Here is a 12,699-nt window from a genome sequence, read left to right as displayed (position 1 = left end):
CCTTCATCACCTGTTTATTTTAGAATAAAGGCCAAATTGTTATATTTTCTCTTGTTATTTCTAGTCCTCTTTCCTATTCCAAGCCAAGTTATGTTTCAACATCCTGTCTGATAAAGTGAAATGTCCAATATTTCAGAATAGGCCATTCCATACACCTTTCCTATTAGCTCTAAAACATTTCTCCTCTTTGTTGTCTCTATAATGCACTTTAGATTCAAAAATAATAATTACTTCCTGAATGGCTATGGGTACGTTTGGCTGGAAAAGTTGTACCAAACCTCCAGCTTTGACGGTCTGTTCTCCATGCTAACGGTAAAGTGAGCCTAAAAGACCTCATGATTCCAACATCTTCCTTCAGTCCATTTTCCAGCCTAAGGACTAAGCACAAGCATTAAATTTTTTTACTGCATTCTGAATGGTCACCTTTCAGTGTCATCCTTTACTGTCACATTAATAAAGTCAATTACCTGGGAGAATAATCTACTTTCCAAATAATTGATATGGTGAGTATTTAGGCAAAGCAGCTTGTTGCAATAAATATTGGACTGGATCAGAAACCAGAAAAAAAAATCCTTCACTAATTTTCATTTAACATTTGAACTGTGCTGATTTCCTAGGTGTACCTCAGTCAGTTATTGAGGTGGCCAATCAGATGAGGCCATGGGCTGTACATCTCTTTCACTCCCTTCCAGAATGCACACCCTTTTCCTCGTCCCATTTTCCCCCTTCCTTCTCCCCATCCTATATCCTTCCTAACCTCCCTCTCCCCCCTGAATCTTCAGGCATCGCTCTATTAACCTCTTCCTCACGGGCTATCAGAAACTTTGGATAGTAGCAGAGAAGTACTCCTTTGAGGAGAAGCTAGTGCAGGACCTGGCAGTAAGTACCGGGCCAGCATTGATGCTGCCCTGTGTGCCGTGTGTGCCTGCTGGCGCCCTCTCTGTCACTGTTTGCCCTGTGACCAGCACCTTGCCCGCTGAACTGCGGCAGCGCGTCCCTGCTCGCATCACGTCTACGTCCTGGCCCGTGTTTGGCTCAGCTGGTTGTGTGCGCAGCCGACAGGCCCTGCATGAGTTTGGGCTGAGCCTAAGGCCGTATAGAGCAGTGTATCTCAGCGCAGCAGTGGTAAGAGGGGCAGGTCTGCCCTGTGACACTCTGCCTCTCTGTTTGGGTGTCGTCTTTCCTTTCGTAAGTCTCGTACTGTAAGTTGTGACAGTCGGTGGCATGTTCACCTCATCTAGAAAATCATGTCTCTGTGAAGATGCAGGCAGTACAGTTGCTATACTTGTCAAACAAGCGTTAAAGGAAAACTCTTTAGTATCTGTCTACTATCTGTCTTGTACCTGTGAATACCACTTGCAAGAATCTTTGACCTGTTTGACCACTTGTAAAGGATGTCTATATGCTGTTTATATGGTAGTCAATGAATATTTATATAAAACAGGTATTATAATTTAACATAAACTAACATAGATTTTTTTAAATAAAAGTTACACAATAATTAACTTGTGTTGTAAGTGGAGCAGATAATTGCTTTCTCAGCCTTTTTTTTTTAAACCTGGGAGCAATTTATTTAATTTCATTCTTTTAACAAGAGAGCACGATTTTAACAACAAAATAAACCATTGCCATTAGTGTTTTTTGATTTCTAAGTAGTCTCATTCTTTTATAATACATCAGACAGAATTACTTTCCTGTTATTCAGTCTACTAATGCATAAACGGTATAAAAATTGACTAAAGCACAAATTAATCTTTCTCTTTCTACACTTGATGTTTGAATATTATGCTAAATCTGTATAATTAGTGGCTCAAAAGTATACGTGTGCTTATTCATTTATAAACTAAACTAAACTAAATCAGTGCAGTTCAAAATAAACAGAGCAGTTTGATTGGTTTGTGCCTGTGAGTTTTCATATCCAGAACTGCAGTTTATTGTATTATTTTATTGTTCAAATGTTGCTTAAATATACATATAGTAAAATGTAGTTAGAAATCTAACTTCAAAAAATTGTTCCTTTTTCACTACAGGAGGAAAAAAAATGTATGTCAGTGGTGATCACAGACTCATTACAGATGCAGTGGATAGAAATTTGTTGGGGAAAAGCTGGAGTATTCCTTTAAACATGATTCTGAATCATAAACTAGAAACTCTAGAGCTAGGGCACTAAGTAAAACAGGAATGATAATAGTATATGTCAAGTATTACTAAAGCTCAAACATTACCCAAACAGTTAAATATAATAGTGAGTACAGATAAATATTTTACATACATAACAGCAAAATGGTTTCATTTTGTAAAAAAAAAAGAAAAAAAAAAGAATCTGTTTTCCGTTATCACTACGCTTCACTGAACACGCACTGCACTGCCATTTTCATTAATATATACAGTAAGAACATAATGATGCATGTCTATCATGAGCTGGTCATTGATACTTTATCGGTATCATCTCCTGGACACAGTCCTGGAGCATCACCTCAGGCAATGACCATGCTCTTTTCTGGCATGTCACCTAAACAAGTGCTTCTCAACTCTGGCCTTAGATTAGACCCTATTTACTGTAAACCTGGTCATTTATTCCTGAATAGGATTTAACCCCATAGACGTGTTTTTTGTGTTTTCATGCAAGAGTACATCCAAAGACAACATGCATCCTGATGTGCACTAGTTTTAGTAGATTTCTATTTGTTTTATAATAGTCTTGATATTTGAGACACATTAAATGACCAGGTCTAAAATCTTCAGCACATATTATTGATTAACCAATTGTTATATTCAGGATTTGAATCAGATGTGCTTATGATGTACTATGAGTACATCAGAGCATCCCATAGATTCAGGGATGAGAGGCATTTTTTAAATAACATTTCATTTGCCATCATGTGGAAGTGGAAATAAAACTGCATGTGAGTTACGTGTGGACAAGCTGGACTCAGCTGAAGAGTGACCTAAAGCATGAGTATAGTGAGTGTAGTGACAGTAGAGGGCAGGTGCCTCATTTTAAATAAATGGTTGAAATGTATCTAATGTAATGCTCAGAAAGCCTGAGAAAATAACTGTACAATTCGTGTTCAGGAAATCCAGTATACAGATATATGCTAGAATGTGCTCTTGTCTTTGTGTGTTTGTATTCAAAGCTTAAGCCTCTGGATTTGCTCCGTATAGCAGTATAGCGATTGAGTCAGTGGTTCCTCATAGTGTCTGAGTGAGAGACTGTTGTAAGAGAGAAAAGAAAGTGTCTTAAGATTTGTTGTTAGTGAAGAATGAGTGCGCACGTGTGAAATGTGGGCTGTGGACTTGCGTGACTTGTGTGGTTTTGTCTACAGAAAACCCCCATGGCTGTGGAAAAGGAAGAGGAGGAAGCAGAGGCTGAGGTCCAGCCAGATCCTCTTAACCAGCTCATCCTCCACTTCAGTCATAATGCCCTGACTGAGAGAAGGTCCCACACCATCATCCACATGCATACAACAGAACTCAAATTATCTTATTCAAACAACATAGAATTTTTTTTTGTCTCTGTTCTCTAGTGTCCAAGAAGTAGATCCCTTGTATATTGCGTATGCAGATATGATGGCAAAGGTATTTCTGCCATTCTGTTGTAAAATCAATGATAAACTTTACACTGAAAGATTTACTGAACAGTACTGAAAAGCAGACAGGAGTGAGGACAAAACAAGGCAGTGATGAAGTGAACTGGTTCCTTTACAGAGCTGTGCTGAGGATGAAGAAGCAGAGGAGGAAGAAGAAAAAGAAAAGACATTTGAGGTACGTGTGTAAAGTCAAATTCCTTTATTTATGCGAAGAACACAAAAAAACAGGAATGTAATGTTTTAATGTCAAAGAAATTAGGCATGGGTGGTATATGGTTGAAATCCTGTTACTCTGCTGTCTAGAGTGATTAAAATCCTAGGCATTGCAATACACTTCACAGAGCTTGAAGCTAAAACCTGGCCACTTGTCAAATTGTCAGGTAAAGTTCAGCTGCCCAAACAAGCTAACATTTTATAACTTTTAACCCTGTAAAACCCAAATATTGAAAAAAATAAGAACATTTTTTACCTCTCATATATTGTTTTAGGAGGCCTCTGATGTAGAAATAAAAGTTTTTTCAATTTTTTTACATTTTAGTAAGTTTTTACGGAAATGTTGTAATATTGCACGATAACCTCTTATATAAAGATGCATACAGTGTCCATGCTATGATGGTATTTTTTTTGTTCACACAATACAAATGAATAATTAACAGTTCAACTGATTCATTTGTATTCCATAAATGTAGGCAAAATGTTGACTGTTTACAGATCTGATCTGTGCATGCATGTTCACAATCGCAGGAGAAGGAGATGGAGAAGCAGAAAATTTTGTATCAGCAGGCCAGGCTTCATGCTCGAGGTGCGGCTGAGATGGTACTCCAGATGATTAGTGCAAGCAAGGGTAAATAAATCTGCCTCTCTCCCTTTCACTCTCAAACTAGTCTTTATCAGATGTTATAATTAGTGCTGACGCTGCTTTTTTTTAGGCCATCTTGGCCCTATGGTGAGGTATACTCTGAAACTGGGTATCTCTATTCTCAATGGAGGCAATGTAGTTGTTCAGCAGGTACAATGCAATTCACTGCAAATTGATTTGTTTGTATCTAGAGTGACACTATTTATTTATGTCATTATTTTCATATTACTAAAGTGTAAAATGTGTGTCTTTAGAAAATGCTGGACTACCTGAAAGAAAAAAGAGATGCTGGCTTTTTTAAAAGTCTGTCTGGACTGATGCTGTCCTGCAGGTGTGTAAGATTTATGATCCTGCTTTCCCTGGTTTTACTTCAGTGATTTATTATAAGTTTCTTATTGTATTACATTCTTCAGTGTGCTGGATCTGAACGCATTTGAGAGACAGAAGAAGGCAGAGAGCCTTGGAATGGTGACTGAAGAAGGTTCAAGTAAGTCAATGTCATTTGGTCAACTTGGTTATAAAATCTTTGAGGTGCCCAATCGCACTGCCCATGCCTATTTAGTTAGTTGTCAGGGAAATTACATATTTGAGTCTTTTTATTTAGAGAGTTTTTCGAAATAAGATAACAAACAGGAGAAACTCCTCACCATAGGTTTCGGTATGACAGGACAACATTAATAATGACAACGTTTGAAATTAAGTTATTTGAGACCTTGTCATGCCTTAAGCTACTGTATTATGGCATAGGCTACTATCATCTGCTGTCAATAGGCAGGTGAGAGTTTACAAGAACCTGAACCAACTAATTAAGTATATACAATTAGATTAATTGGGGATTAAAGCCAGTACTCCCAAGCACAGAGGAAGAACCAAACAATATGTACTTTCTCTGACATTGACTTTGATATCTAATTGTTTAATTCAGTTTATTTAGCTTGTGGATTTTTTAGCTTTGCAATAGATTTGCAAACTGTTGAACTGTTTTCTTGAAGCCAGATATAATTGGCATAATTAAAGCATGGTTGGTTCCTGTTGCTGTTGCCAGATTGAGTCAGGAAAAAGAGTCATTTACTGCCATGTCTGTCGTCCCGCCCCCACGCTCAAAGAGCGACCAGGGGTCACCCTGATTTCTGCCCCAGTAGGACTCTCATAGTACTTGAAGCTCCCATTTTTGAAAATTAATTGCAGTGATAACTCTCCTGAGCTCAGTAAGTATGCTGCCCCATGATTGTGTAACATCTGGAAAGATGATTAAATCACTTTATATCTGTCAAATAATATTGATAGATATAAAGATATAAAGTAGAATTTCTGTGACAGTGAGATCAAGCAGCAGTGGCTGTGCATCACTAGTGCTGTGGTGTTACTTAGATTGCTAGCTCTAATATAAGGGAAATTTTTGCACTGCTATACAGTAAACTCACAACGCTCTGCATGCACTGGACAACAGGGTGAATGTACAGGGTTTACCTAAGACATTACAGCTTTATTTCATATTCTCTATTCTAGCTAGTCAGTAAGTAATGTCTTGTAGTTTCCAATGATTGTTGTACGTTCCAGTGTTCCAATACTGTATTTATATTTATATTTGTATTTGTATTTATATATCACTGTGTATTTTGTTGTTTGCTATTTTTTTAAGACCATAAACCAGATGTGTTAGCATGTTAGCTAAATCCCACACCAGGAGATTAAACAAAGCAAAGGGATTGAATCATTCACTACTGCTTGTTAGAACTGAGTTTTAAATTCACATATACAATGATTATTTAACACCTATTAATTAATTAAAAAAACACAAACAACTGAAAAGCTAAACCACATCATTTCTGAAGGTTGATTTTGTTTAATACAACTTTACTCTTGTTATATATGTATTACTATAGCATCAGATTCTTTCACTCTCTTCTCTTCACCACTGTTTGTCTACACACTAACTCTTCCTGGGTATGTTTCCCCTGGTGTCTTTTGCCGGTCAATGTGCTGTCAGATTTCTGATTGAGGCATGGTGATTTTTGAAGTATATAAATGTCTGATGACTACATACAAGTTTTCTACAAATTCTGATTCAACATCTCTGACGCAGTCTTGATACAGAAATTCTGGAGGATTTCTACAGGATTTCACAGAGTTTTTTTTTTTTTTTTAACACACTGTAGCAAATGAAAAAATGCTACACACCATTTAGAATAAACACAAAGTAGAAGTGGTAAAAGTGCCTGAGGTTTTTGTATCTTAACAAAATGCAATGATATATTTGCATTAAATATTATGGAGGAAATATAAATAGGATTTATCTATATTACAAACAAAAGCCTTTCCGTAACATAAGTTGCACAACGATTTATTTAACTCATCACTACTAACCTAACAATAAATCTAACTGTATTACAACCTAATGACCATAATATACTACAGTATGTGCTGAACAGTGCTGTACTGCTATAACAAATTAACCTGACCCGCTTTCCATCAAACACCTCCCTACTGTAATCTCCTGCTAATCTAATGTAACAGCCATTAACTGCATGCTCTTTAATTACAAATGGTCACATTCTCTCATTTTTGTCTAATTTTTTGTGTCTTCTCCTTTGCTTATGTCTGCTTTCTTTGTGTGTCTTCTATCATTTTATATTCTTGGATACCAGTCAACGCGAGTGAGCGGGGTAAATACAGTTTAGCTACTCCTCATTTCGTTTTGCTCTCACTTCGCATGGAACCATTTAAAATTCATCTTCTCTTGAACTTTTCCTTCATTGACCTGGATGTGCTGCCTCATAAACTGATATGTAGAGATTCATGCTTGATGGCATACAGAATGATGCTAAAAGGTCTATTAATCTATATAGCTTTATCTTGGTACTAAACTAGAAAGTGTTCATTGGCTGAATCCAGCCTGGTTTAACATTATTTTACTATTTATTGTCACAACACATTCTCTTGGATTGATGCTCTATTCCAGGTCAAATTCAGTCCAGAGTTTGAAATGAACAGTGAGCTTTTGTGAAGTTGTGAATCTGGGGTCTATTTCACACAGCTGGTTTTGTGTGTACTTTCACCTGTATGACACAGCATACTGTATATATAACACTGTATTAACATTTTTCCTTCCAAATTTGAAAATAATGCATTGTAATATTTCTTAAGACATTTGATCCACCTTCATTGAAACATACACTGTGTAATACTTGTGAAAGAAACCCTGCTAACCCCAGCTTTTAGAAAAGTCCTTCAGTTGTGTGTTTTAATCTCCAAGCAATTCTTTCTCTCGTCAGCTCTTTGGATGCAGTTGCAAACCTGTAATCTAAAGTTCCTTCTTGTGGGGCTGTGAGGTTCTAGTGAAGCAATTGATCATGCTTGCTTTACACTCATGGTGAAAGCTATTAGCTTTCCACATGGTTCACTAACTATTTCCGTCTTTGTTTTCCACCGTTCAAGGTTCCAAAGTACTACAAAATGATGAATTTACAAAGGATTTATTTCGGTTTTTGCAGCTGTTATGTGAGGGCCACAATAATGGTAAGACTTTTGTAAAGTATTTATTTCATATTGAGCTTTATTTATTCATTTGTTCAATTAAATATTTGCTTAAGGTGTAATTTGAGTAATACAATGATATATTATTTTTGTAATTGTGTGTGTTCTACAGACTTTGTTTAAAAATTGTTTGGCTACAACATACTAAGAAAGCTTTTCATCAGAATGGCAAATTATTGTTCTGTAAAAATTCCACAGATTTCCAAAATTTCCTGCGAACTCAAAGTGGAAATACAACCACGGTCAACATCATTATTAGCACAGTGGACTACCTCCTACGTTTGCAGGTATGGATATGGCACATATGAATAGAGATCTAACTGATGTAACACAAAATGTCTTGCTTTCCAGGAATCCATAAGTGATTTCTACTGGTATTACTCTGGAAAAGACATCATTGATGAGCATGGACAGCTAAACTTCTCCAAAGCCATGGAAGTAGCGAAACAGATCTTCAACTCACTCACTGAGTACATTCAGGTATCCACCAATCAATTGCAAGGATGCTGGGCAGAGACTCAAGACGGTGTTAAAAACTGTTATCTTAGAATACTTTCAGATTAAAAGTGGTGTAGTTTCTGTGGAGAAAACACAGCTTTTCAACTAGTTATGTGTAAGTGGGTGGTAATTGTTCTTTGTTTTTCAGGGTCCATGTATTGGTAACCAGCAGAGTCTGGCACACAGTAGGCTGTGGGATGCCGTGGTTGGATTCCTGCATGTTTTTGCCAACATGCAAATGAAACTATCACAGGTAATCTCACACATACACTCCAATACATTTGATATGCATTCTGAATTTTTACAATTATCAGTAATTTTTCATACTGGGAACAAACTCTCATTTTGGTTTTGTATAGGACTCTAGCCAGATTGAGCTGTTAAAGGAATTAATGGATTTGCAGAAGGATATGGTGGTCATGATGTTATCTCTTTTGGAGGGTAGGCACTCATTGACATCTCTTTATGAAACAAGTCACATAAAAGATATTTCTATAATGAGCATTAAAATCTTTGTTGACAGGTAACGTGGTGAATGGCACAATTGGGAAGCAGATGGTCGACACATTAGTGGAGTCCTCAAGTAATGTTGAAATGATCCTCAAATTCTTTGATATGTTTCTCAAGTTAAACAATCTTACTACCTCTGATAACTTTAAAGAGTATGACCCTGAAGGGAAAGGAATTATTTCTAAAAAGGAGTTCCAGAAGTCAATGGAGAGCCAAAAGCAGTACACACAATCTGAGATCGATTATCTTCTCTCTTGTGCTGAGGCTGATGAAAACGACATGTTTAACTACATGGAATTTGTGGAACGCTTCCACGAGCCGGCAAAGGATATTGGCTTCAATGTGGCCGTGCTGCTCACCAATCTGTCTGAGCATATGCCCCACGATTCACGCCTCAGCACCTTCCTGGACCTGGCAGAGAGTGTACTGAGTTACTTTGAGCCCTATTTGGGCCGTATCGAGATCATGGGCGGTGCAAAGCGGATCGAGCGGATCTACTTTGAAATCAGTGAATCTAGCAGAGAGCAGTGGGAGAAGCCTCAGGTGAAGGAGTCCAAGAGGCAGTTTATCTTTGACATGGTCAATGAGGGCAGTGAAAGTGAGAAGATGGAGCTGTTTGTAAACTTCTGTGAAGACACAATTTTTGAGATGCAGCTGGCTTCCCAGATATCCGAGTCAGGTACTGTAGAACGCCCTGAAGAGGAAGAAGAACAGCATAGTATGTTGGAGGATCTGTCAGAAGAGGAAGATCAGTCCCTTGAGTCTGCTTCAGCCTTCACTGTTGCCTGTGCTTCTGTGAAGAAAAAAGTATCCAACTTCCGTCAAACGCTGACCATCAAGAACATGCGTAAACAGTTCAAGAAGTTTAAAAAGCTGACTATTAAGGAAATGATCACAGGGTTCTTTTCATTCTTTTGGATGCTTTTCACAGGGTTCTTTAAAGGCATTTTTAGCCTGATCTTTGGATTCTTTCATATAATCTGGTCCTCGATGTTTGGAGGAGGCCTTGTTGAAGGAGCTAAAAACATGAAGGTAACAGACATCTTAGGCAACATGCCAGATCCTACTCAGTTTGGAATCCATGGTGATATTACGGAGTTGGAGAAAGCAGAGAATGGTGAAATAGTGGTGTCTACAGAAATGGTACAGATGGCTGGAACAGTGGACAAACTGGAACCTGATGCCATCATAGATCTCATTAGTCCACCAACTAAACGAGAGGGAAAGCATGGACATGAGCCTGGACTTGGGGATGTCTCAGAGATTACAACAGAAGCCAGTCCTCGTGTTGAAAAGAAAAAGTGCCAGGTTTGAATTTCCTTAAGAGATATATGAACTGTATGTTATTGTTATATTCACATTCTGTTTAAGAATCATTTCAATAATAATAGGGGCTCCCACTTGGTGAAATATTACATTGTTTGAAACGTGGTCTAGACATCATGAGTTAGAACCTTGACAATGTAGCTGGAAGTCAAGAGAGCAGAATTTGGCCTTAGCCGTTCATGATCATAAGTATGCTCATGAATAGATTCATTCATTCATTCATTCATTCATTCATTTATCATTTGTAAACCGCATTGTCCTGGTCAGGTTTACAACTTTCATTCACACCTTTAACAGTGTAAGTAATAAAAATATTGTTTTGTGCATTACATAGAAAGCTGCACCAGAGGAGCCTGAACCTGAGAAAGCTGAGTAAGTCTTAAAGATCTCCTGTGTTCTGTGATTTAACTGACTTTTACAATATAAATGTAAAACATTACAAATATGATTATTTGTGAAGTTCTGTAAAGAAAGTTAAACTAACTTTAAATACGAATGGATCACTGAATGAACAGTACAGAGACTCATGAAAAAGAAGATAAGGCCAAAGAGGAAAAGCCTGAAGAGCCAGTAGCAGAGGAGATGCTAGCTCCAAGAAAACACCATGGCCCAGCCAAGGACGAACCTCCTGAATTAATGGCCACCTTCTTTGCTGGCCTTGAAGTGTACAAGACCAAGATGCTAGTAAGTGATTAATATAAGGCTTTTAAATGAATTGGAATGAATTGTAGAAATCTTCACAGATTACAGTATGGAAATATTTAGAACATGTTGCTTGTTGAGAACTGAGCCATTCAATTTTGATTAAATACTTTCCAGAACTACTTGGCTCGTAATTTTTACAACCTTCGGATGTTGGCGCTTTTTGTGGCATTCGCAATTAACTTCATCCTGCTCTTCTACAAGGTTTGTTTTTTTTATTGCTTTGATTTGAAAAATCAATATTTATGTAGTTATGGAAATATATAAAAATCCCTAATTCACTTAAACCATTATTTTGGGGGTTTGTTATTGTGTATTAAAGGTGACTGCTGAAACAGAGGATGAGGATGAGGAGGAGTCATGGGGTGGCAGTGATGATGATGAAGAAGAAGACAGTGATATGGAATTCTATGTACTCCAGGAGGGCACTGGCTATATGGCTCCCACTCTGACTTTCTTGGCTATACTGCATACAGTTATTTCTCTCCTTTGTGTGGTTGGATATTATTGCCTCAAGGTACCTTATTTTTTTCTTACAATACCACATCATGTCCGAGAAGAAAATATAAGTAATTTAAAGTATTTTGAAGTAAAATTTCAAATGTAAGTAATTTAAATATTGAAAAAAGCAATGTGCCATGATCTTTTCTCGTTGTAGGTCCCCTTGGTGGTGTTTAAGCGAGAGAAGGAGATCGCAAGGAAGCTCGAGTTTGATGGATTGTACATCACCGAACAGCCATCTGATGATGATATCAAGGGTCAATGGGATCGTTTGGTTATTGCCACTCCGTAAAGCCCAATTAAAATCACTTTCAAATAAACACTGTCAATTTTTTTTTATTTATTTTTTTTATTTTATTTATTATTATCTATTATTCTGTTTCCTTCCAGGTCTTTCCCCAATAATTACTGGGACAAATTTGTCAAGAGGAAGGTATGGCACAGATAATCTTCAGCTGAAGTAAATATCCATCTCAAGTGATGAGTTTGTATGTCCTCTGACTCCTGCACAAACTCGCATTTCTAGGTCATCAACAAATACGGAGATTTGTATGGAGCTGAGCGTATTGCTGAACTCCTCGGACTGGATAAGAGTGCACTCGACTTTGATCCTACAGAGGAAGCTGTGGTGAAAGAGGCTTCTCTGTTATCCTGGTGAGCTTGAAATTAAATACATGGAATAAAATAAATTAAAAAGGTTTACACAGCTTTTTTGGGACACTGATCTCCATTTCATTTGCAGGTTGAGCTCTATAGACACGAAGTACCACATTTGGAAAATGGGAGTTGTCCTAACTGACAATGTATGTAAAACACCATCACAGCCTTGTGATACAATATGCTTTACATATCATGCAGATACAGGTCAGGATCATGTGGCATCTGCAGATGCAAGTCAAGAGCTTCAGTTAATGTTGACATCAAACATCAGAATATAGACTGTGAACTCAGTGACTGGCTGTTGGTGCCAGATGGGCTGAGGTGAATATTTGGGAAACATTGATTCACTGGCATTTTCACACACAAGACACTCTAGAGCTTATATACAGAATGGTGGTGCACAATGAAAAACATCCAGCTATTGGTCACATGAGAGAGATAGAAAGAAATGAGAGCGGTTCCATAGGAACTCAAATAAGAACTGTTTACAACTGCAATAAGAAGAAAAGCATCTCA

At 37.5% G+C, this 12,699-nt stretch overlaps 1 protein-coding gene across 9 annotated transcripts in view; it reads left to right on the top strand.

Annotated features, from left to right (window-relative positions):
* Positions 1-12,699, top strand: part of ryr3 (ryanodine receptor 3) — a 75,937-nt gene that overhangs the window by 59,523 nt on the left and 3,715 nt on the right. For 5 of the 9 annotated variants that reach the window (XM_047801522.1, XM_047801519.1, XM_047801517.1 and 2 more), the window contains 23 exons: positions 783-879; positions 3,327-3,439; positions 3,528-3,579; positions 3,709-3,765; positions 4,335-4,434; positions 4,520-4,599; positions 4,704-4,780; positions 4,863-4,936; positions 7,098-7,115; positions 7,888-7,968; positions 8,185-8,273; positions 8,338-8,466; positions 8,633-8,737; positions 8,844-8,925; positions 9,008-10,302; positions 10,655-10,692; positions 10,836-11,004; positions 11,140-11,226; positions 11,345-11,539; positions 11,681-11,811; positions 11,914-11,956; positions 12,050-12,177; positions 12,266-12,326. In XM_047801522.1, the coding sequence (XP_047657478.1) occupies positions 783-879; positions 3,327-3,439; positions 3,528-3,579; positions 3,709-3,765; positions 4,335-4,434; positions 4,520-4,599; positions 4,704-4,780; positions 4,863-4,936; positions 7,098-7,115; positions 7,888-7,968; positions 8,185-8,273; positions 8,338-8,466; positions 8,633-8,737; positions 8,844-8,925; positions 9,008-10,302; positions 10,655-10,692; positions 10,836-11,004; positions 11,140-11,226; positions 11,345-11,539; positions 11,681-11,811; positions 11,914-11,956; positions 12,050-12,177; positions 12,266-12,326 (3,301 nt within the window). Of the gene's footprint in view, positions 1-212; positions 313-782; positions 880-3,326; positions 3,440-3,527; positions 3,580-3,708; positions 3,766-4,334; positions 4,435-4,519; positions 4,600-4,703; positions 4,781-4,862; positions 4,937-7,097; positions 7,116-7,887; positions 7,969-8,184; positions 8,274-8,337; positions 8,467-8,632; positions 8,738-8,843; positions 8,926-9,007; positions 10,303-10,654; positions 10,693-10,835; positions 11,005-11,139; positions 11,227-11,344; positions 11,540-11,680; positions 11,812-11,913; positions 11,957-12,049; positions 12,178-12,265; positions 12,327-12,699 lie in introns of all 9 variants that reach the window. The other 4 variants (XM_047801525.1, XM_047801524.1, XM_047801518.1 and 1 more) reach the window with 2 other exon arrangements.

The sequence above is a fragment of the Tachysurus fulvidraco genome, chromosome 16 (genome assembly GCF_022655615.1).
Source record: "Tachysurus fulvidraco isolate hzauxx_2018 chromosome 16, HZAU_PFXX_2.0, whole genome shotgun sequence".
NCBI classification, from domain to species: Eukaryota; Metazoa; Chordata; class Actinopteri; order Siluriformes; family Bagridae; genus Tachysurus; species Tachysurus fulvidraco.
Note: the sequence above shows the minus strand (reverse complement) of the source record. Positions and strands in the feature narration are given on the sequence as shown.